Below are 25,682 nucleotides of genomic sequence, written 5' to 3' on the forward strand. Positions count from 1 at the left end.
TCTAATGCACACCAGAGTGTGGTCAAACTAGCCGTATCCTAAGTGATTCCAATATTCCAAGTGGACTGTGTAATCCTCGGATGCGGTAGGGGAAAGACTCCAAAAGGACGTCCATTCAGGGTTCCGAATTGAACTCGTGAGGAGGAATGGTGGTCGACTATTCTGGGAATAGTGAATCCCAGAAATAGTCAAAGGGATGGGAAATGCAAACCGGAGTGCAGATTTCCACCCATATATGTCCTTGTCTAAGCGTGAAAGATGTCTATGTAGGATTCGGGGTACACCAGGTATCCCCATAAGGTCTCGTAGGTCTCCTCGACTGAGTTAAAAAGTAGGTCGGCGCAAATCCAAAAAACAAAACGGCTCCCGTGAGGGATAAATAAAGTATAGACGGAGGATCCACCATCTCCGAACCCTGTTCACCAGGTATGCGCTCTGAGGAGACGGGGCAGTCCTGCCCTCTTATCCCAAGATCGTAATGACCGGGGGGGTCAAGACAACTGGGGTTTCCGGTCTTATCCTGTGACCCCTACGTACGGTTTGCCTTCAGACCGGATAATAGACCTTCCTTAATCTTGTTACCCGAGCAAAGCAGTGCCCGTGTGCTCCATGAAGGTCTCCGTATCTCCTGACATCTCGACATGGGAGAAACTGTCTGCGCAGTTTGTACGTAATGGTCTGGATATCCAAAACAGAAAGCAATCTCTGTATTATATGGTGCAGAATATGCCAAAAAACCTGCACTCATAATACCGGAGGACCATCCGGTAGCCGTACCATCTCCAGGAGTGTGTGTAAATAACTCCCCCCGTTATACCTCCGAGTATTTCTCGCGTGTTTTATTGCGGTCCGGCTCCAGTAGATCCATCACAGGAGATAAAATAGAGGGATCTAGTCTAAACATGTAATTCCTGCATGACAAGGCTGTCCTCTAGAACGAAGTTAATAGCGTGGATGTCAGCTCTAATTGAATGCAGGAGGGACGCCCCTCTATGTAGACATCAATGTCTCGCACAGGCACAAGCCTGTGAGATGAACAAATGGCCGGTACTGTAGAGCGTCGAGTGTATGAGAGAGCCGCGCTCTCTACTACTGTGATCGCATATCGTGAGAGCGTCCGGCTGTTAGCCTGAGTGGGCCGCCTTGTTAGTAACCAACAACAGAGTCTACATCCGTGATCGATTCTCTCTATGAGAATGGGTCCACCCAATCTGTCCTCTGAATCCAGCCCAGTATCTGGTTGAGGACGAGTGAGGGGCTGCGCCCTCTAATAACAAATCAGTATCCGGTTCTGTATGAGAGGGTTCGCCCTCTGTTCCTGAAAGTAAATATACTCGGACCTAGGTGATGGAGGGCCGCACCCTCCTGTGGTGCAAACTAGAGTCCCCAGAGATTCAGGGTGACCAAACTGTAGGGCGCACCAATTATAAATGTCAGCATAAGGCTGAGGGCAATCTGGGAAACAACGATGGAAAAACTATCAACCGACTATCCGGATCCCGTGCGCGCGCGCGGGGTCCAGGTAGACCGTTGGTAGTCCGAGGAAAGCTGGAGACGTTCTCCGCAATCCACTAGTGTCCGGGAGGTCGGAGGAGGCCAAGTCAGGCCTCACGACGACCCGAGCGAAAAGGAAAAAGAAAGTCATGAAAAAACAAAAAGCAACAATAAACGTAGATAAGAGAAATTAAACCCATTCTATCTCGGATAGAAGGCAAGCAGCAGGCCGGAAGGTAAGAAAAGTAAGTCCCACTGGACAGGGCCAGGAGCTAACCTAACGCAGGAAAAAGCTACCGAACCTATAAGGATTCCGGGAAGCAGGTACGGAGTAGCTGGTAAAGACAAGGAAAAAACACCGCTTTCTACTGGAGGAGTCCGAGTACCGGCCCTCGTCTGTGCGAAGTTTTCCTTGGAGATGTGCCGTCGCCGGTCTGGAGTAAAACCGTGGACGTGTCCGGGGTCTTTATAAGAAACTTCGCCCTTCAGGCCTGAGGTTTAGGGCCTTCACCCTTCCCACCATATTCAGGTGGCCGTATACTGGTGCCCTCTTGAACACTATGGCAATGGTGTTTTGTCTGGACACCTGCCTATCTCCATGTCACTGGTGCGCACTGGGTTTTCCACAGTGATATTACCCATCAACCCGTCAGAAGGCATGGGCCCAGCAGGCCAAACGAATGGACACAGAAAGGTTAGCCAAGCAAATCGTCACAGACGTAGCCGGCCATTGAAGTAGGCACCGACCCAGCAGGCTATTCAATGGGGCACAGGCATAGCAGGCCGTTCTTATGGGCACGGGCATAGCAGGCCAATCTTATGGGCACAGACACAGCAGGTCAATCTTATGGGCACAGACACAGCAGGCCAATCTTATGGGCACAGACACAGCAGGCCAATCTTATGGGCACAGACACAGCAGGCCAATCTTATGGGCACAGACACAGCAGGCCAATCTTATGGGCACAGACACAGCAGGCCAATATTATGGGCACAGACATAGCAGGCCAATCTTATGGGCACAGACATAGCAGGCCAATCTTATGGGCACAGACATAGCAGGCCAATCTTATAGGCACAGACATAGCAGGCCATTCTTATGGGCACAGACATAGCAGGCCAATCTTATGGGCACAGACATAGCAGGCCAATCTTATGGGCACAGACATAGCAGGCCAATCTTATGGGCACAGACATAGCAGGCCATTCTTATGGGCACAGACATAGCAGGCCATTCTTATGGGAACAGACATAGCAGGCCGTTCTTATGGGCACAGACATAGCAGGCCGTTCTTATGGGCACAGACATAGCAGGCCGTTCTTATGGGCACAGACATAGCAGGCCGTTCTTATGGGCACAGACATAGCAGGCCGTTCTTATAGGCACAGACATAGCAGGCCGTTCTTATGGGCACAGACAAAGCAGGCCAATCAATGGGGCACAGACAAAGCGGGCCAATCCATGGGTTGTGTATTACCATAATATCATTATTAACACGTATTTATATAGCGCCTTCCAATTCCGTAGCGCTTACGGTGGGTATTGAATGAGTAACGGGGACCTCTGAGTTCGGGTAAAGGTCCCTAAAAATTGTAGATCCACAGGGCATCTGTGACATAGGACTCTTAGACAATCAACCCTATTAGACAGCGTAATGCCGTGTGAATAGCCTGGACCGGGACTGGCAGTCCCTAAATGCCCAGCAGGAAAATAGTGGTATTCCAGCTGTATCGGGTATAAGCGGAATTGTTCCAGTTACCATCATGTCCATGAGTGTAAGATCCACTGAACAATACTCACCTTAAACTGTGAGTTGGTATGCACTTGCTCACAGATCCGTTTGAAATTTCTTAGCATCTTATGGATTACCATCACCATACCACCTGAAGGGTACTGTAACCATGGACTCTTCCAGGAGTAGGATTAGACAATAGCCAACTCAATGACTCTCCCCAAGAACCCGATAAAATTGTATATTATCAGCGTAGACTGATCTCCCCTACCAGTTAGAGTCAGAGTCGGGACTGGTAACATATATATGCCATGGACAGAGAAACCATACGAGAGTAGTCTCATCTGAGGCCTCAAAGGTGGGCCGGAAAAATAAATACTGAGAAGCACATGAATCCTAGAATTAGCTGGCGCTGAATACGCCCTGTACAGAGCCTGTATAACAGTTCCAATATACCTGTAACACACAGTAAGCTGTGATATATCCTGATAGCAGAACTCGCAGTAATGACTGTCTGGGTAAAATCTGACGCAGGGTCAAGGAAAATATATAACTGCCTGATATGGGCACCTGAAAATTGCCCCAATAGAATGAAGTAGTGATTAATGTAAAAAATGGTGACATAAGTAACTGGGTGCTTTAAACACAAAGGAAGAGCAAGTACATAAAAAACCAAAACACACTATAAGAAAAAAGAAAGCCTAAGCTGTAAACCTATATAGGATATATAGGATATATACATAGATGTGTACTAAAAGGCAAGGTTGAGAGTCTACTAAGTTTTATTTATTGCAGGTATAAACAACAAAACCGAATGCCTTTGAGGCAGGATAGAACACAAAGTCAGGCAGCAGCCCGACTTCCATTAGGGCAACAAACCAGAAGGCAGATCTCCCTAGAAGCATGCACAGCCGGGGGGGGGGGGGGGGGTCGCGATCTAAGCGCCCCCTCCTCCACCGGTCGGACACACGCGGTGCGGAGGCGGCCGCGACATGGGGCCAAGTGAGGAAGAAGATCCGGCCGTCGGGTACTCGCGCTCGATCACGAGTGCCCCAGGGACCGGCCTGAAAGGCACGGGACTGTCGGAGGAGACTCCGCGGTCTCGGAGCCCAGGGGGTCAGAGGCGGTAAGCCCACATCTGAGGGAAGGCAAAGCCCGGGAGGTCGGAGGGGGTGAGACAGTCAGCCCCCAGCCGACCCCGGGGGGAAACTACAGCCCGCCAAGCGGGGCAGAGGCAACAGGGAAAACGCAAATATAGTATCTGGGGGGTAGCAGAGGGGGAGAAACACGGGTACAGTAAGGGTGAAAAAGCCCACCAAGACCCCCGAATCCATGCACAAACATATAAGGAATATATATATATAATAGAAGCCATAGATAGCTGACAAAACGAATACAAAGATGGCTATCAGATAAGAATGCAGGCAGATGATAATAGGGCATCTGCCATGAAAGGACAAGAACACCTTACAGAGAGGCATGCTATGTAGGAATAAAGCTACAGAAAAATTATAAGCTCCCAGATAGATAAATACAAATTACAGCAATAAACAAATAAATCCCAAGGCCACCCACTAATATTAGCAGGAGGCAGTGGTACTCTGACCTGTACTGATGCGGAGCAGCAAAAAAAGAGGAAATGATGCATGAGGAGGGGAGTTTTATAGTACCTAACTTTTTTCTGATTGGTTGTTTTTCTGTGCTGCTGTGGAGTTCTAGTAAAGAGAGACTTAAGCAAATACGAAGCCTCCTGTCATGTTATAAAATTTGGGGGTGCTGTGGTATCTACCATCATTTTCTTTGTTTTTGTTTTTTTTAGGTTTCAACAACTCAGAACTGAGAGGGTTATTATTGTATCAGTAAGATAGACTGTGTCTACTTCCTTAAACAGTCCTGGATATGGCGGGACTGTCCCGACATTTGGACTCCAGTCCCATCATACCTGGCTGGTGTCTTGGTACACCAGGAAAAAGTCAAAGTATTTGCAACGCAAGCAAATCATTAGATATGGAAAACAAACAATAGTAGGCGCTCACTATAGAAATGCAAAAAAGGCGTAAGTGACTGAGGCGGAACCAACCTCGCCACGGTTGCCCACCTCTTGCCGCTGGACTATGGCCCTGCATTAAAAACCTTTTATTTTCCCAATGTGAGCAGTGTTACCCCAGATAGCTAAGCCATGGAGCCCATTCATATACCGAAAGACTATGGGAAAGACATTGGCTCCATGGCGATTGAACTGTATGTATGTGATCTGAGCGCCATTCGGTAATAATGTGCGCTCAGATCTAAGCTATCTGGGGATATGTTGAATGTATATGTTTTATGCAGTAATTGTAACACTGTGTAATTTTATGTCTTTTTACTAACATGTGGCTAATGGAGTTTGGCCTCTGTCCTTGGAGATAATTGGATTACTTCCCAATTATCTCCAGGACAGAGAGAAGGGATTGCAGTGCATTGTGGGATCTGTTTAAATGTGTAAGCTTGTGATTGGTCCTTTTACCCTTTGTGTCCCAGTTTCCCATCTGGTCCCCTAGGGGCAGGTAGCCCCAGTAAATCAGTTCTGCTTGATCCTCAAACGAAGTGTTGTCTCATTCTTGGGGGGGAATTGGATTGTATGCTGTTACAGTGCGACTGCCAGGAGTGTAAGCTGTACGTATGTTTTTTCCTGTTCGGCTGTTTAACAGCATTCGTGTGTTTCCTGTTCGTGAGTTGGAGGATTCGTATGGTTCCAGTTCGGGAGTTGGAGAATTTGTGTGTTTGCAGTTCGGGAGATTGGTGATTGCAGTAGCTGCCTGTGCATCTGAAAGGGGAATATCGCCTAAATGTTTTATAACCTCTTGTGTGCAAAACGGTCCGTTACAGTGACCTAAGCAGGTTTTCCCAAGCCTTACAACGAACAAAAATAACAAAATGTTTCTATGGACTTTGCAGTCTCAGGAAGAGCTGCATCTACACAGTGTATCCAGCTCTAATTTTAACGTTGCAGATTACTATTATTATTCTCGCTAGTTATACAGCGCCAACAGACTCCGTAGTGTTTTACAGTATTATGAGAGGGGGGATTTTACTATAAATTGGACAATTACAAGAAAACTTACAGGAACGGTAGGTTGAAGAGGACCCTGCTCAAGGGAGCTTACAGTCTATAGGAGGTGGGGTATAAAACACATTAGAACAGGTTCTAATAAAGATTTCGATGATCCATTTTGGCTGGGGTTGAGTCTTTCCGTGTAACAGCATTATAAATCCAATGCACACAAGGGGGTGATTTTCCCAGAGCTGGTTTTGTGAGTGAGATTCCAATTTAAAATTATTAAGGGAAATTTGTTTTGCACTATGTTTTTTTTTATTATATGTATAGGTATTTATGATCAGGAAAAGGATACAGAAACAAATATAATTATACTTATTGCACATGCACATATTGTTTTCTGCACCATTGTTTTATTGTCTTTTGTATAAGCAGAGTGGTCAGCTTGGCCAAGTCTGATATCGGGAGAGGGTGAGCAAGTCCGAGATACAATCAGCTTCCACGTAAAAAACGCCACACATTACCTAAATTGTCCATTAGGGTTTTAATTAGGTTTTTACTCAACTATGGTTGTTTAGTGAAGAAACATATGAGTATGTGGTGACATATAGTAAAAAAAAGTTTTTAATGAAAAGTTTATTGGGGTGGAGGTTTCTTAGAAAATTACTATTGCATATCTACCAAGTGTCCCTATTAAGGAGGGATAGTCCCTATGTTGAGCACAAATCATCTGACCCACTTTTATATCCTAATGTCCTACTTTTCAAGGAGCTGCATATTGTAGGTGTGCCTGCGTGTATAACAGAGATCCACAGCAGTAATACTCACAGTAATGTATCTTTAAACAACACTACTTGTGTTTAGAAATCAGTCTGTGTAAATAGGATATATTGTTCTTGTTTTAAATGACATTTTAGTAGCATAAATTGTTATTAGTAAGTCACCTAAAATTTCTCAGAACAGCCCCACCCATGTCCACCACATTCAAAACCCTTAAAATTAAAGTATCCCTTTATGTCCATTTAAAATACTGGGAGGTATGCCAGTGTTGAAAGTATCCACTTGTGAAGCCGACTGAGGTTTCTAATCTTGGCAATCTTAATATGGGTTTAGATTCCTTTCTCATCCCACAAGGCATTCTTATCAGGGACAAGTACAATTTTGCATGTTTGTTTTTGTTATTATTTTGATTGACTTCAAGCTATGTCATTTGCGGAATTTTCCCACCACCAAGGAATTTAGGTCCAAGTCCTTTCTACTTCCATTGGAAGCATATCAGTGCAGCCCTCCATTAAAAATGATTATTAGATAAGGAAGCACTTGAATACTTCCTCTCTGCCTCATGAGAATACTGGAAAGGGCTCAATCCCATGGTAAACTAATTAACACTTAGTGTACTCATCCTGGAATTATGTTAAATCATTTGCTTTAAAAGACTCAAAAATAACACATAGTATTTGGACAGTAATGTAAAGGAGCAAAGTTAAATTAAAAGTTACTTACCTCAGAATGTTCCTCATTTGCCAAAATTCTGCAACTTTTCTAGGAAGTGGTTCAATCATATAAGCCATTGCCAGTGTTCCTATTTGTTTTTACTGGAAAGTCTGTGGATTACCCATAAACTCAGATTCATAGAGTTATATTATGGAAGATACACTGTATTTATAATTTATGGAAATACATGCACGAATGACCATGCAAGCCAACTAATTGCCTTAATTTGTGATCTTAAAGTAGGGGGGGGGGGGGAAATTAGTAATATAATTTATAAATACAAAATAGTAATATTGATGTTTTAATATTTGAATTATATATTCAAAGGGACATTCAAAGGGAAGCATTAAAACAACTTTTATTTGATGAAGCAGTTTTAGTGTATTGATTATTCCCCTACAGTCTCACTGCTCAATTATCTGCCATTTAGGCATTAATTCACAAAGCCCTAGCCACACCTCCCTGCATGTGACTCCCAGAGCCTTCCTAAACATTTCCTTTAAAGAGAGATCTAATGATTAAACTTCCTTTATTGCATGATCTATGCACTAAAACCGCTTCATTAAGCTAAAGTTGTTTTGATGCCTATAGTCTCTGGAAGAACTAATGCAGCCCCATGGAGTGCAACCAGGTGCCCGCTGCCATGTGTTGCAGGCCCGGTCCACGCGGTGTAACAGCCGGGGCCACATTGAAGGGGTTGTTAGGGCCACCCGATGGCAATGAATAGCCAGGGGGCCCCGGTCAGTACTGCAGCGCTTTAACAGCGCGATCGGGCCCCCTGTTATGACGTCAGATGTTGGGAGGAAGTGACTGCCCCGGTCACTCCTCCCAGCTATCAGAGCCATGCGGGAGGAAGGAGATGAAGTCAGAGTGGGAACTCTGAGTCCCATCAGCCTGAGCCACCACTGGACCCCAGGGAATGTCACCCTCCTGCACCTAAAAACAGGAGGTGTGCCTTAAACATTTTGCATGTATTTGTGTTAGTGTATGTGTGTGTGTCTGTATGTGTGTCTCTGTATGTGTGTCTGTATATATATCTCTGTATATGTGTCTGTATGTATGTGTTTGTGTATGTGTGTCTGTATGTATGTTTCTCTGTATGTGTGTGTGTGTGCGTGTGTGTGTCTGTATGCATGTATGTATGTGTGTGTGTGTCTGCATGTGTATCTGTTTGTCTGCATTTGTGTGTGTGGAGTGGACGTATGGTGGGAGGGGAGAAATAGACGTTTGGGGGGGCCCCAGGGCAATTTTCTCACCGGGGCCCTGTGGTTTGTAGTTTTGCCTCTGCCTATAGTATCCATTTAATATTTGCTTTAGTGTATGTAGTATGAATGTACTCATTATCATGAAAATATTTTTTTCTAAAATATTCAAGAAATGTGGAACATCACTGCACATTTAAGATTGTGTGCAAAGGAATAATCTGCCATTTGCAGCTGCAGGTTGATGTACTGTATTCTTACAGAGGGGGGGGGGGGGGGGGAATATATATATATATTTTATTTTTTTTGCAGAAAGCCTGTAGCACATGTGGCAGGCACAGATGCAAATGATGATGTTAACAGCTGTAAATGGAACAATGTATAGCTAATAAATCCTTCTAATATAATAGTGTGGTTCCATTTGGCATACAATGACAGAACAAATGACAGATAGTGGTAACTTGAATAATGGAAAAACTGATAAAATTGTGTTTCTTACAAGGCTAATGAGACATCTATAAAGAAACATACACGTTTAGGATTTTATTTTTTTCTAGATTTTCTGTGTAGTTTGTCAAGTTCTGAGGTTTTGATAAATATCCAACAGATAGGCTTATTTCAGATGCAGTGTTTCTGCCAAGATCTGTTTTCTGGTGTTTGGGCTTCCTGCCTTAGATGGCCACAATGAGGTATATCTTTGGACACAGTTTGTATCAAACTGGATTAATAGTGTCATCTTAGGTTTATTGGTATTCTGAAGCAAGCTCTATGGCTTAATCTTTGAATATTATTATGAGGTGGACTTAAATGGGGAAGGCTAGATAAGTGGTTCCAACATTCCAACTTTTTCCTCCTTCCTAATCCTGAACCTATCTTTAGGGGTGAATATCTCACGATCATTTGCATTATAATGGTGGGGTTGATTTAGAGTAACGTTAGCTTGTCATAGATCCTCTGATTTTGTAGTCTTAGCTTTACTCCTAGCTACTAATTGCAGCTTTTTAGCAAGTTTAAAGAGTGGCAAGACTTTTGAGAGACTAAGCTATTCAGTGATGCTCTGATTCTATATTTAGTTACAGACAGGGACCTTGTGAATGATTATTAAAGTCCAGAGTCTGTACATATATATAAGTATTCATTATTACTATTTGAATTCCAGCTGATACTTTACGATCTGGATTGTATATCCAGTAGTCGGAGTATCCTTATTGTTTCACGCATTGGGGTTATGCCCCATGACACTTCTGGAGTGTCTACTAAGGTGTTATTCTCTACAAGTTGGGAGGGCTAGTCCGTTTTGGAACAGTCACCACCTGTAGACTTATTTCTGGTCATTAGAATAATTTGGATGGATGCACCTGTATACTACCCCCCACTACACAGGACCCACTTAAACTCTACCACCCACTGCAAAGGACCTCCCTCCCCCGCTACACAGGACCCCCTTATACCCTACTACCCACGGCACAGGACCCCCAAAGCACTGTGTTCAATTGCACAGGACCCCCTAAACACTGCCATAAACTTCACATAACCCCCTGTACCTCGCCATTATACACAGGAAGCACTACATCCAGCAACACAGTACAGACCTGCCTCACACTACACTGTACCCCCCTACAACCTGCCACACATTGCACTGTTCCCTTATACAACCTGCCACACACTGCACTGATAAAAATCCACAATTCCAGTACTGTCCCACCAGCAATGAAACAGAGTCCTCTGTTTAGTCCACAGATTCACACAATGCATCACCTACACACACACTCCCAGAAACACACAATGCATTCCTTACACACAAACACACACTGCTACATCCCGTACACAAACTGGTATCCCTATACACTACATTCCATAAGAACACACACACATTACATCCTCTACAATAACACATAACACATCCTCTACACACATACACTCCACTCCCTGTGAGCAAACTCATGGGTGGGCCTTGATGGCATAAGGCTTATGGGCGGGCCTTGTAGGCATACTCACTGTCAGGCCCTCTAAGGGGCCCCTAAAAAATGGAGCTGGTTCCTGTTAGTTGATTTTTGTGAGCACTGCCTTCATAGAGCCTGTTTTAACACCAGACCAGTGAAGCCAAACTGCAGCCTGAGCCCATCCTCATCCTCTTGTCTTCATCTGGTGGTAAGTAGGCAATTATTAGTGTCACTAATCTCTAATTTACGTCACATTAAAGGGACACTATAGTCACCAGAACCACTGCAGCTTAATGTAGTGGTTCTGGTGTCTATAGCCTGTCCCTTCATGCTTTTTAATGTAAACACACTGCCTTTTCAGAGAAAAGACATTGTGTGCAGCACTGGCGTTGGCTCATATGGCAGATATATGGGTGGGGCACTGTGATGTCACATGGTGGACAGAGCATATGGGGGGCGGCAAATTTTTGTTTGCGTAGGGCGGCATAAATCCTTGCACCAGCCCGGAGTGTGTCTGTGTAACTCAATGTGTCAGCATTTTTATCTGTGTGTCTGGGCATCTTCATGTGTGTTAGTGTGCGTATATGTGTGTCTGTGTATCTACATGTGTGTCAGTTAGTGTATCTGTGTATCCAGATTTGTGTCAGTGTTTGTTTCTGTGTATCTGTATGGATGTCAGTGTGTGCATATGTGTATCTAGATGTGTCAGTGTCTGCTTCTGTTTGTCTGTGTATTTGCATTGGTGTCAGTTTGGTATTTGTGTGCATGTATATCTAGATGTGTGTCATTGTAACTGAATTTGTATCTGTGTGCATGTATTTGTATCTGTGTGTATGTATTTGTATCTGTGTGTTTGTGTATCTGCATGTGTATAAGTTTTAAATTAAATGTCCCCACCATCAGGCACCTTTCAACTCCCCTTAACCAATACATAACCATGTGTATCTGTATCTATATGTGTGTCACGGACACACAGAATCCAACACTGCCACACATGCAGACACACACAGACACATAGAATCAAACACTGATACACATGCAGATACATTTAGTGTCCTACAGAAGTAAACACTGACACACATGCAGATACAATGGTTAATGACCATTACATACAGAACCATCATTAGGTCATGAAGTTATAAGTATTCCCAGTGATGGGAATATACACTGGGAATATAGTGATGTATTCTAACTGACAATAAATATATATATTTTTCAATTACACATTTATATTTTAAAATAGAATTCCCATGCGGAATTTTTTGTGATAAAATATATCTAACTGAACTGGTGTTGTCATATCAAATTTACTTTTAATGTGGACCTGGAACTTGTTTAGGCTCTTCTGCTTTTGACACTATTGTATCAACCATATTAAAGGGAAACTCCAGTGCCAGAAAAACGATCCGTTTTTCTGGCACTGGAGGGTCCCTCTCCCTCCCACCCCCCAATCCCCGGTTACTGAAGGGGTGAAAACCCCTTCAGTCACTTACCTGGGACAGCGGCGATGTCCCTCGCCGCTGTCTCCGCCTCCGCGATGCTCATCCCAGTGATTGCGTCGGCCGGTGGGCAAGACTGATCTCGCCCACCGGCCGAGGAGACGTAATGCGCATGCGCGGAAATGCCGCGCATGCGCATTACGTCTCCCCATAGGAAAGCATTGAAAAATCATTTCAATGCTTTCCTATGGGGTTTTGAGTGACGCTGGAGGTCCTCACACAGCGTGCTAGAACCCAGGAAGTGACCTCTAGTGGCTGTCTAGTAGACAGCCACTAGAGGTGGAGTGGCTGTCTAGTAGACAGCCACTAGAGGTGGAGTTAACCCTGCAATGTAATTATTGCAGTTTATGAAAAACTGCAATAATTACACTTGCAGGGTTAAGGGTAGTGGGAGTTGGCATCCAGACCACTCCAATGAGCAGAAGTGGTCTGGGTGCCTGGAGTGTCCCTTTAAGTGCAATGCTAGGGGATGTTTAGGGGTTGTTTTTATATTGTTTGCTTTTAAATCTCTTTAGACATTCATTAGTCAAAACATCCCCTTAGGAGATTAAGGCACCAGCATTCTGTAGTGGATGTTCACCAGAAGGCAATATGATAAGGATTTGTCTAGCGAAGATTAAATAAAATGTCTGGTATGCACGCAATAGGGTCAATACTGATACACATGTTGTGCTAACAAACATTTCCTTTTCTTCCTCCACCCAAATGATAGCTTCCATACATTGGTGCTATAATTGTGTCTATTATGACCTTATTTGGTATTTAAGTAACGCCCCATTTTTTTAAAAAATGTGTTCTTCCCTTTTTCTCTTCCTGTGTCTTGTGCCCTCTTCCCTCTCGACCTTATCCTTAATACAATTTGTTTTCCCTAGTCTGCACGGGCTTCCTTTGATCGGGACTAGTGATGTCCCGAATGGTTCGCTGGCGAATAGTTGCTGGCGAACATAGCTTGTTCGCCACAGATGGCGAACATATGCGATGTTCGGTCCGCCCCCTATTCGTCATCATTGAGTAAACTTTGACCCTGTACCTCACAGTCAGCAGATACATTCCAGGCAATCAGCAGCAGACCCTCCCTCCCAGACCCTCCCACCTCCTAGACAGCATACAATTTAGATTAATTCTGAAGCTGCATTCTTTTTTTTGATGTGTTTGTGTTTATTATACATTATCCCCCATAGCCAGTCCCTTGGTTTATTTTACATTATCCCCCCATACCCAGTAACCTGTGTTTATTATACATTATCCCCCCATAGCCAGTAACCTGTGTTTATTATACATGATCCTCCCATAGCCAGTAACCTGTGTTTATTATACATTATCTCCCCTATAGCCAGTAATCTGTGTTTATTATACATTATCCCCCCACAACCAGTAACCTGTGTTTATTATACATTATCCCCCTATAGCCAGTAACCTGTGTTTATTATACATTATCCCTCCATAGCCAGTAACCTGTGTTTATTATACATTATCCCCCATAGTCATTTATCGTTGGACCTAGGCAGCATGATGTCTTAGGCCGGCCCAGAGAGTGAGTGCGTGAATAATATAATATATATGTTCAGAAACATATTAGTAATATATGTAAATCGGGTTCATGCAAAGAGGGTGAAAAGGTATTAAAGAAAAACACACTTATTGCATCAAATTTACAAAGCCAAACTTTTAAAAGCTTTCCTCATTTCTTTCTCGGGATGAGGAATATATTGGTTGTAGACTGAGGATTTCCATCTGCCCAATCTTTTAATAATATGCACTGGAGTGTCAGTGTTGAATTAGACCGAAGCTGCCCCTATTCTAAATGAAAGACCCAAGACATGGATACAACCCAATCTTAGGAGTAGTGTTCTGATGTAGAAGATGAATTTAGCCATAGTCAGAGGGATTCAGTGAGAGTAGTGGTGAAATGTGTGTGGCATGACTGAGTGTGGGTAAGTAAGAGTCAAGTATTTTAACTGGGCACTAGTTCTAGGTGAGATAAAGTGGTATAGCGGATGGATGAGTAGTTTGGTTCGTTTTAGAGGTTTTTAGAGAAAGTATATAGTGATCATGATTTTTAGAGATATCCAATATTTTTAAGGTGGTCTCAAACAAACATAAAATGCTATATAAAATTTGTGGGAATATCGAATAGTCGTGTACAGTAAATCAGAGAGGGCTCAGAATATCGAACCATCGATCGGTAACCTGGATGAAGTAGGGAGTCTATCTGTTTTATTAAATACGCGGTAATATGCTTTTAATGGGATAGGACGTTAGGAAAGGTGTGTGATTGGGATAAGTGGTTGTGGCTGTATTTACCTTATCCTGGGACCGACCTGGCTCCTAAGCTTGAGCCGCGCGTGGCTGGATCACTCCTGCCTCCCCACGCGCCGCATGCGGCTTGATCTCCTCTTCTGACTTAGCCGCGTGCACTGACCGCAGTGATCGGTCACGTGGCCCGCCTGGCACTAGGAGCACGGCTCGAGTCACGAGCTTGCTCTTAAAGGGGCAGTGGGAGCCAAAAGTTGATTCAGGCTCCCATTGGCCCATGTCATTCCAGCACCCCCACACACGAACGTTTTGGGGGCGTAGGCATGACGTGGGCCAATCACTGGTGTAACAGTAGTGTACATTAAAAAAAAACTAGAAATTTGACTGTGAAATAATAGTAGTCAGTTTCCTTCACACGTGTGCGTTTCAGGGCCTGCCAGGGCACAGTGTCACACCAGTGCAACTCATATCTGGTGTAACAGTAGTGTACATTTAAAAAAAAAAAATACAGGGGGCTTGTTGTCACCTTTCGGGGACCCTTGGTGTTGTACGTGGCTGGGTGGAGGAAGAGACCTTCAATGACATCAATGAGGACAAGGAACGGGACATGGCTAGCTTGGTATCCAACCTTGTGCAAATGGGAAGTTTGCGGTTGTGCAAATGGACTGTTTGCGGTTGTTTGCGGTGCGTTAAACGGGGAGTTTGGTCTGTCACTGTGAAGCGGGCATAACCCTTACACTACCTGATGTTTTAAAGCACGTTATTCCAAACAATTTAGGAAAGTTAGGTGATTTATGCCCTTTATGGATTAAAACCAGACTCTGCATCAACTATGTAATTTTCCATGGGAGTTTTGCCATGGATCCCCCTCCGGCATGCCACAGTCAAGGTGTTAGTCCCCTTGAAACAACTTTTCCATCACTATTGTGGCCCAAAAGAGTCCCTGTGGGTTTTAAAATTCGCCTGCCTATTGAAGTCTATGGCGGTTCGCCCGGTTCGTCCGTTCGCAAACATTTGCGGAAGTTCGCTTTCGCCATTCGCGAACGGAAAATTTTATGTTCGTGACATCACTAATCGGGACTGTTTATGTTCCCCTTTTCTTCACGATCTTGCCTTAGATTGTTGTTTAATTCCAATGTTTTCTTTTCCATTTGTAGTTTTTCTTTTTGTCTTCAAACATTCTAAATGTATACTAAGTGTTGTGTCACAGACTGTTCAACATCAAATATATTTACTGGACTTTTTTAATGGACATCTTAGATCTAAGTATCACCATCTATGATCTATGTCTATAATCTATTAATGTTAAAGAAACGTATGAGTTTATGGATTTATGTATGGCGAGGCTTTTCCTGATCTACCAGGCAGAGGGTTCAAATGGGATAGTGAAATTAGCCCCGATTTTTTTTAAATGAGATTAGAATACGGCTAGGCTCAACCCATGTTTTGACAGAATCATCCATTGTAGCGTATAAATGTGAACAGCTTTACTTAGAACAGGGGTTCCCAATTAATCTTTCCCGTGGAACCCTTTGACATAGTGTATCAACATCACGTCACTCTCACTGACAAACACACAAACACATACAAACTCCCTAACAGACACACATACAATTTATTTATTTTTAACATTTTACTCCACCCAGCCCCCCTACCTTTAGGAGTGCTGGCATGGAGTCCCTGGGGTCCAGTGGGGCTGCTGGCAGCTGGCATGAAGTCCCTGTGGTCCAGTGGGGCTGCTAGGTGGCTGGAGAACAGTCCCTGGGGGTCCAGTGGGGCTGCTGAGTGTCTGGCATTCGGGCGGTGAGGGAGCAGTGATCTCCCTGCTCAGCTCCCTCGCACGCCTCTTAGTGATGCCGGAGCCGGAGTGACGTCATATTCTGGCTCCGGTATCACTGCTGTGCACGCGAGAGAGCTGAGCAGGGAGATCACTGCTCACTGCTCGCTCACCACCCACAGCCATTTTATTTTCCCATTTTTTTGCGGAACCCCAAATGAAATTCTAAAGGTTGTGAAGAAGAGTTGCAGTTCTAAAACTTATAAACATTGACCATTTGGGTACCACTGCTTTTCTCTTTAAAGAGCATAATGTACAGTGGTTCATAACCCATGGAGTCTGGACATTTGATCTCCATTCCATTTCAAGGGATCTGGCAACTTATTTTAGGGCTACGGTGAAATCTTATATTGAAATAGTGAATCGCTCAAACTAATTTTTCAGTTGAAGAGTGGATCACCAAGCTAATATCATGTACAAGACAAAGCTAATAAAGTTTAGGCAAAACTTTTTTTTTTATATATATACACTTTGCACTAGAATAAAATACTGGCAAATGTATATAGTTCAAGTGTCCGTACTAGGTATATAAATATCATCTTTAAGGACTCTTGAGCATATGGTACTGACATTTAAATTCTATGTTCTCTTTAAATCTTCTATTTTAAATTATCCTGATTTCTTTGAAGAGTTATCTCTATACCTGCCTGTACTTTTTACTTTGAAGAAAAATAAAGAATTGTAATTTCTATACTCATTGTCTTTGGGGACGTTTAAAATTGCAGGAGAAGATGAGCGCTGCAGAACAGATTACCTATGCAGATAAATCTTGCCTGATCTGTAGCCATTTATTTTACATTTGAAGCATGGTACCCTTATCCAGGGTTATTTACAAAGATTAGTGATTAGATATGTAAGTAGTGTCAGTGAAAAGGAATGTAAATCACAGCTGGGGATTTGATAATCTGACATTTACATCACTCTTATTCAATGTGTTCAGCAAGATGCCACATCAATTTACAATCTAAAGAGATAATACAAGGGAGAATCTATGGTATGCAAGAAGATAATCAGCAGGAACTGAGGTTGGAGTGGGATTGGAACAAACATTTGGTTAAAAGACTGAGGTTATGAAACAGACATTATCAATATACTTATAAAGGCATGATTATTACTAAATAAACTGTAACAGTATTGTAAGAGAAATATAAAGTATATTAAAACTTAAGAAAAAAGCATATATAATGTTGCTATAGAAGTCAAAGAGCAGTTGATATGTCCTTTTTAGGAGCCTTCGCATATTTTCTAAAAAATCCCAAAGGTGGCATCTTAGTTTAGGTCCGGTGGCCACGAGGTGGTAAGTATTCACTTACCTGAATCTGCCCTCTGCAGCGGCCGCCATCTTATTCCTGTAGACATTTTTTTTTTTTTTTTTTTATTTTATTTTCATATAACATAGAAGACATTTGTATTAAGGGTCACAGGTCTTCTTATTTCAACTCTAGCACAATGTGCAAACGAATGCATTAAATATTCCGACATACTTTACTTTACAAAACATACAATACATTACAATACAATACAATACAATAGCGTTGCATTAGCACCTTTGGGGTTTTTAAAGTGGAACTTCCTTTCTATTTTCGAGAAACTAAACTATGTCAGTAATGTCATATAACAATTCCTTAAACTTATGTTCAGGGCCTATTTTTTAAACTCTCCACTCTCTCTATCCAATATCTACATGTCTCCACGTTATTTTTTGTCCTATACAATAGAGCTTCTATCATTAGTTGGTAAAGAATTTGTGTATTTAATTGTTCAAAAACAAAGTTTTCTGAACACTTCCATTTCCGTGCGATTATTAACTTGACTGCCGCTGCAAAGTGTACATATATAAATCTCTCTTTAGCTTGGAGTGTTTGAAGATTAAGATGTAACAGAGTGTTATGTGGACCTCTGGGAATTCTTTTCCCTATGATTCGCTTTAGGTCGCTAAGAGCCAGATGCCAAAACTCTTTCGCTTTCTCCCACTCCCACCAAATATGCAAAAATGTTCCTTCCGCCCTGTTACATCTCCAACAAATCAAAGAGCTAGAATTATACATCTTTGCCATCCTTGTTGGGACCAGATACCAGCGATTCAACACTTTGAATAACACTTGTAAAATATTTAAGCAGTGGATAATTTTACTTGTTTGTGGTAACACTTGATCCCATTCTGTTTTTAAAATTTGAATATTCAACTCTTTCTCCCACTTTTGTGCGTTTATATTAATAGGAGGAGCTTCTACTGTTAATAACGCTTTTCTGCAGACATTTTTTAGTTCCTGGTTCTTCATTTGCCAGGCATTGTGTCAGTGCTGTAATCTCACACATGCACGAGAGCACAACCCTGAGGTCTATGAATGATCCCATGGGAGCTGCCATAGATCACATCTCGCAATGAAAGAGATAATGTCTGAATCCCACAGCCGTCACTTGTGGTGGCTGCTGGGATTGGACAAAAGTTGACCACAGAACTGTAGTCAAGCTCAAGCTGACCCATAAGACAAAGTAGTCCCTACTGTGTCTTATAGTATCTTAGTTTAAACTTTAATGAAATTAGCTTGAATTTGAAGTGACAATGCAGTCAGCATGAGTATTTCTTAAAAATTAAGATGGATAGGTTCATTCTTTAAAAAGTAATATGTTGAAAAGTCAATATTACCTCTGTTGGAAAAGGTGTTTACATTTCTCCTCTTGCCAAAATATTTTGGAACTAAAAGGCAGGGAAAAGTGTGAACTCAAGAGTTTTCTTTCAGCATTTGTCTTTAATGGTAAGTTTGTAAAGAAGTAAAAACCAAAAATAAAGTAAAAATAAATATTTAAAATTATCATAACATTTATTTAAAACATGTAATAAATGGATAGCTAATTAGCTAGCACTGAATAGCAAAATTGTGTTTAAGCAGCTGTTGTAGGGGTACCTAAAAACGTAATGTTTCTATCATAATAAAATGTTGTGTGTGTGTGTATAATATATATTTCTGTATTTTAGATTGGCTAAGAAACAGTGCTGTATCTCCTATATAAAAGAAAACACATGCATTGCCGGAATGATAGCCGCAAAAGAAGATGGGATTTGTTTACCTGCTGAAAATGATCTATGCGAACAATCATATTTTAAGGTACAAATTAATTGTTTCCTTATTTTCAAAGGAAATGGAACGCACAGTGCTGCTGGGCTGGTAAGCCGCCGATTGGCTGAGTGCAATCAGCTGACGCTCTCAGCCAATCAGTGGCTCCCCATTTATAAACCTGGCTTGGAAAGAAATGTGCCTTTTAAGAGTGCCTCCACAGGCCTCCTGGCCCTCTAAATAAAAATAGGAATATGTTTACATGGCTCTTCTACCTCTAAATATGTGGATGATGCAAAAAATACTAAAGACTAAACCATATAGACCTATTCCTATTAATTAGTAAAATCAGAGGGCTATTTTGAGGCTAAACTCAAATGACAAGTGTAATATATCAGAGTTTGCAGGAATCTATCATCTGCAAACTTTTTTTGTCTTAGGGATGAGCATAAGCACCTAGCAAAGCTAGTGGGTATGCGGCAGCTCCCCAGAGTCAAATGCCAAAGCTGAAAATACTCTCACGCTGTGCTCCTGCACAGCAACAGCGTTTCAGCCAATCAGGTAATCAGAAGAGCCGTGCTGAGCGCGGGAATCCTGATTAAATCAGATTTTTTAGATTGGGAAACTGCGGATTGTTATCTGATCCCACGAAGCACTGAGAATATATATTAACCAAAGGGTAGAGAAATTTAATTAAACATGTAAACAAACAAACAAACAAAAAGAATTCAAGGACCCAATAGTAAAGGGGAACAAGGAAATATTTAATAAGTCTTAAAGACATGAGATGGACTTGAGAACTTTTGTATAATGCACACAGCTAAACAGATAACAAGGCAACAAGGTATAAGCTTAAGAAAGTATCAAATAGACACTGAAACTGCAACATCCTAAATTGCAACAAAATAAGTTCTGTAAAAAAATAAAAAAAAATGAAAAGTTGTAAGTCTCTGAAAGCATATTCTTTATGCAGAGAATTTCATATTGCAGATATCACTAGCATCCAATCTTCCTACTTGGTGGATCCTTGGTTTGTTGGTCTTGTCTTGTATTACAGTTATAGTCTGTAAAAAGCAGAAAACAGAAATAGGCTGAATAAGCACAATATAACCTTATGTAAAGAAAAACTACCACCAGCAGCCAAAACTCTTACCCTAGGGGAGGGTGGGATGGGCGCTATTGCTAGGTGGTTATACTTATCCCTAAGAGAAAGAAAGTTTGCAGATCATAGATTCCTGCAAAGTCGGATTTGTTCTCCGGGAGGAATAACCAGCTAGCAAAGCTAGTGGGTTGAATAGCAAACACCTGGTGGTGGTCCTAACAAACTGAAGGCGCTCAACTTCTGATGGCATCCAGTAAAATCTAACAAATGTTTTACTGGACAACTACCTTGCAGCTTTCAAGATAATAGGGAGGGGAAGGCCCTTTGCTGCTGCTTTAGTAGGAAAGGCACCCCTAATTGAGTGGCCTTTGACCAAAGAAACATCAATACCAGCCAAAGACATGGCAGAAAGTATCCAACCTCTAATTGGCTTCTCTGTGGTCTTTGGCCTTGGCAGCTGCATACCCCACTAGCATTGCTAGGTAATTATGCCTCCCGGAGGACAAAGAGTTTAGCCACATGATGCCACCTAAGGATTATTATTTTTTTTTAAATTAACAAAAATTCAAAACTGATTTAGTAGGAAAAATCAGGAGAAAATGTTATTACTAAAATAAAATTTTAAAAAGCAGTTTGCTCACAAGTCAGGCTACTTTAGTGACAGGCACCCACTGTTGGAGTGGGTGTCTGTCACTATGTGGCTTTGTGGGGTTGTCAGTGCAAGCGGGGTCTGAGTAGGGATCTTTTAATTTTATTAGCACTAAGTAAGGCAGGCATCACGTCAAACACTGTGTGCCTTGCTTTATTGTTCAGTAGGAAACTGGGGACAAAAGTGGCAGGCGATTTTGCTGGAGCAGTGCCTGCCTTTTAAGAATGGGGGGAGACAGTCATGGAGTGAAGGTGACAAGCACCCGTCTGTCACCATTTGCTGCCACCATGTGGGGTCCTCTGAGGGCTCTAGTTACATTTTATTAAAGCAGGAGCTCAATGGTTGAAGTGGTGCCTGCCTTAATAAGCTATTCTGAAACCCTGGTAATGGGGAGCTTGCTGGGAAGAGAAACCGCATGGCGGCAGGCACCTCATGTTAAAACTGCTGTCAATCTAAAAGAAGGCAGCTTGTTTAGGGGAGGGAGAGAGTTATGCGGACAGAATGTTCCTTTAAAATGTCTTAACCAGAGTAATTGAAAATGTAAGAAGGTAAAAAAATAAATAAAAAAAATCCAAAAGAAAATTAAATGAATGAGCACATATTTTATAAGTGCCAAAAAAAAGAGAAAGTAGATGCAGCAACATTTCAACCTTTGTGTGACTTCGGTCAAGTTAAGCAAATATTATAGACCGATAGGGTATTTTCTGTTAATTCATGCAATGCTGTCTAAAAGGGAGTTTCCAACATCATGGAATTTTGGGGAAAATGGATGAAAATATAATGAAATTCAAAGCAACCACAGAAGATGGAAGCATATACTCAAATGCCATTAATATGAATTTAGAAATATTATATGCTAAAAATTGATGTAAAAATCATCACAGATTTCCACATGAAGTTTTCCCTGGAAATATTTTGAGAAAACCGGCAGCTTTTGGGATTCCAAGTGGGATAACATCTTATTTATCTATATTCTTGCGCTTTAAATCTGAACCGAGGGGGCGGAGCCTGCTTCCAGACCTGTACGGACACCATTTCTCGTAGCTCACAAATCTCAAAAATGAAATCCATGCCATATCAGAGTTTTGCATGATCGGGGCCTACCACGTGCATCGATCCTCGGCCTAGAGGAAATACTGCGGGTACACCCAATGGAACTCAGGGACACCAATCACCTGCAGGAACAACCTGACACCCGTGCTCATACGCCAGCCATGGGACGCCGCTCCTAAAAACCACAAGGTACACCACCGGAGTCTGCAGATGACTCTGCTCCAACTACCAAACACAATCTCAAAATCCTATTGGCAGACATCCACAAACTCCTGGCAGCTGACTCAGCCCTCCTCAAGACTGAACTACGCACAGTCACAGAAAGGGTGAGAGCCAAGAGGGTGAGAGACAAAAACCGGAGGACGAAGTGGTGACAGTCCATGCTCACATGAACCAGATGGAAGAAGCTATCAAAAACAAATCCAGCAACAACACACATACCTGTCAATCAAAATGTCAACCATGGAAGCCGGCAACGCTGCTCCCACCTAAAAATCCGGGGCATCCCCATGACGCTAGCGGCCGACGAGCTGCCGCATTACATCAGTCGCCTACTAACTACAGTGCTTCCACACACACTGGTAAAGAATATCATAATTGATGGGGTATACCGCTTGCCTAGCTCTTCACACCTAAAGACCCCAACAGCCAGAGACGTCATCCTCAGATGTGTCACTGTGCAAGACAAGCTACACATAATGGTGGGGATGAAGGGAAAGACACCATTGATAGTTGAGAACTCATCACTCATCCAAGACCTATCAAAAGCCACCCTCAAGTGGCGCAAATCCTATGGACCGCTCACCACACAATTACGATCAGCAAGCATAGCCTGCAGATGGGGCGCTAACGGGATTCTAGAGGTAACCCATGAAAGTACCACACATGTTCTAATCTCCGTGGAAGAAGCAACACCCCTCCTAGCCACCCTGGGACTGTCTAACTCCACGAATATGCCACAGGAAGGACCTCATGTGACGGCATGGGACCCTGGGAACACCATGCCATTGGAACCAAGACCCAGCGGATCACAACGCGCCGTACCGTGAGCGGCATGGACTGATACCACCAGTTTTGCTAACACAGCAGTTGCATACTTTTCATGTTGAGATCCCAATATTTATTTAGTTACTCTTTATTCTTTATTGATTTTTTTTTTACGTTAGATCTCTGTTCTACCACCACAGGTCCATGATTTACTACCCTATACCATAGGGAGCTCAGGCTCGTTAACTCCACAAGAGCCAGCGTATCACGCGCCCAAACACTTGGAGTCCACAAAACCAGCACCCCCCACTGCCCCCTTGGTTAGGGGTAATCAATCAATCTAGATACATCACTCACGACAAAACATGACCCTCCACTATAGCATACAGACTCCCTCAACCAGCACAGCACAAAGAGCCAGACTAACATACATGGGTTTAACGCAATCCAGGTACACTTAACTTCACCAACTCCTTACCGCACACATGGAGTGCTGACACCATCAGACCCACAATTCACATGCGCTGCCACAGTACACCATATCTCACCCTAAACACAAGGGTACACAAAACATCTTGACACATCTGTATAGAGCATTATGTAATGTTTACTATGTTAATGTTCCAGAATTTGTTATTCCCTGACCCAAAATTGGTGCAAATCTTTAACGACATTGTATCTGTATGCTTATGGAGCACTTACGAGCACACATGTTTGTGAAACTTAAATACGATACACCAAAAATGAAAAATAAAGAATTTTACATCTGAACCGTAACCTTTTTCATTTTTTGTATAGCTCTGTTGTGACTGTTGTTCTCTGGGGTTGAAGATAAGGAAGGAGGGACATTCATGTGAGTCAAATTTAAACCTGGGATATCCCTGCAACCATATGATGATCCTCTGCTGTAATGGAGAAGAGCAGCTCATTCCACCTGATCTAAAGGTGCCTCTAAGAGTGGAACCCTCAATAATACCCGACAGAGGTAACAACGTAAAATAATTTAGTGTATTATGTACTTTATTTTGTGCTGATATTGACTCCTATGCTTTTATCTCCTTAGGCCTTTTAATGTATAGGTCGTGCTCTTGATTTGTCTCTAAGCAACAAATACAAAAGTTTATTCTACAATCTGTTACAGATAAAACAGAGAGGTATTAATCTTTAGTAATTAGGATTCCCATAAGATTTTAAGTAATTTAGAAAAGCCATATATACATTTTAGAACACTTTGTAAAACATAAACATTTATGTTTACAGTATGCAGATTCCTAAACATCTTTCTTTTTTATAACTGGGAATATAAAGCAATGTACAGAATGCAGACTACTTTGGGAATGCAGATTTCCAAACATTACTCCTTGTAAATGGGTATAGACAGTAGAATTCTGTTTATGGGACTGAGGTTAAAGTAGGTGTGCAAAACTATAGTAAGGATGCTACTTAGGTTATGAATCGATCAAGAAAGGGGACGAGTAAGTCTGGGCTTGAGTGTTTGTCAGACTATAGCTTTTAACATACCATGATTGGTGTTTGAAAAGTGAAACTTCCTGATAAATTATACAGCTTTACGTTTTAGACATCAATTTGCTGTTTCCGTACTGGTAAATTTTTATGACCCCAGAAGCAAAGCTCAAATAAGTGATATATTTTTTCTAAATGTTATTTATTTTATACTCACTATTTACAGAGATTTGTTGTATATTTTTTTTATTGTAGATGTTGATGAATGCGCTCTGAATACACACACATGTGTGGATGGTGAACGATGTGTTAACACTGTTGGATCATTCGTATGTATCCAAGAAGTAATATGTGCAAATGGTTACACACTACTGGATGATGTTTGTCAAGGTAATTATTGCTCAAAAACGCAACTAACCTGTTATTTTACTAAACTCCTATTATACACAGATTGTGATTAAAGCTATTTAGAATTTTACTGTACTGGATTATGGCATAGTATGTATTAAAACTCATGGCAAACAATATGACTGACACTATCAAAATTAAGCCCTGCGCTAAAATTCCCTCTACATCTGGGAAGCAGCAATGAGTACACACCAACCCCAACATATACAGTAAAAAAAAGTTACCCATTTAAGCGTAAGTTCACCTGTCACGTGTCACGAGGGAAACCTCTTTGTGTAGAACTCGCCTAAGCGGTTTTGCCTTGACGTGGCAGGTGAGATTACACTTAAATGGCCATTGGAATAATACTAAAAAAACAGTTATTCAAAAGTGCGTAGGGCTTTGGGATAGTGCGCAAGTAACTTTTTTCTCATGATTGACACTGCGTGGGGATAGTGGAAGGTACACTGTTGATCAGCAAATTAT

The 25,682-nt window shown here is 42.2% G+C and overlaps 1 protein-coding gene across 1 annotated transcript in view; it reads left to right on the forward strand.

Annotated features, from left to right (window-relative positions):
* Positions 1 to 25,682, forward strand: part of LOC134568230 (fibulin-2-like) — a 105,308-nt gene that overhangs the window by 54,361 nt on the left and 25,265 nt on the right. Inside the window, exons 4-6 of the mRNA XM_063426650.1 lie at positions 19,476 to 19,605; positions 24,144 to 24,330; positions 25,065 to 25,199. Coding sequence (XP_063282720.1) covers positions 19,476 to 19,605; positions 24,144 to 24,330; positions 25,065 to 25,199 — 452 coding nt within the window. The remainder of the gene's footprint in view (positions 1 to 19,475; positions 19,606 to 24,143; positions 24,331 to 25,064; positions 25,200 to 25,682) is intronic.

This window comes from Pelobates fuscus, chromosome 7, assembly GCF_036172605.1.
Source record: "Pelobates fuscus isolate aPelFus1 chromosome 7, aPelFus1.pri, whole genome shotgun sequence".
In the NCBI taxonomy this organism is placed as follows: domain Eukaryota; kingdom Metazoa; phylum Chordata; class Amphibia; order Anura; family Pelobatidae; genus Pelobates; species Pelobates fuscus.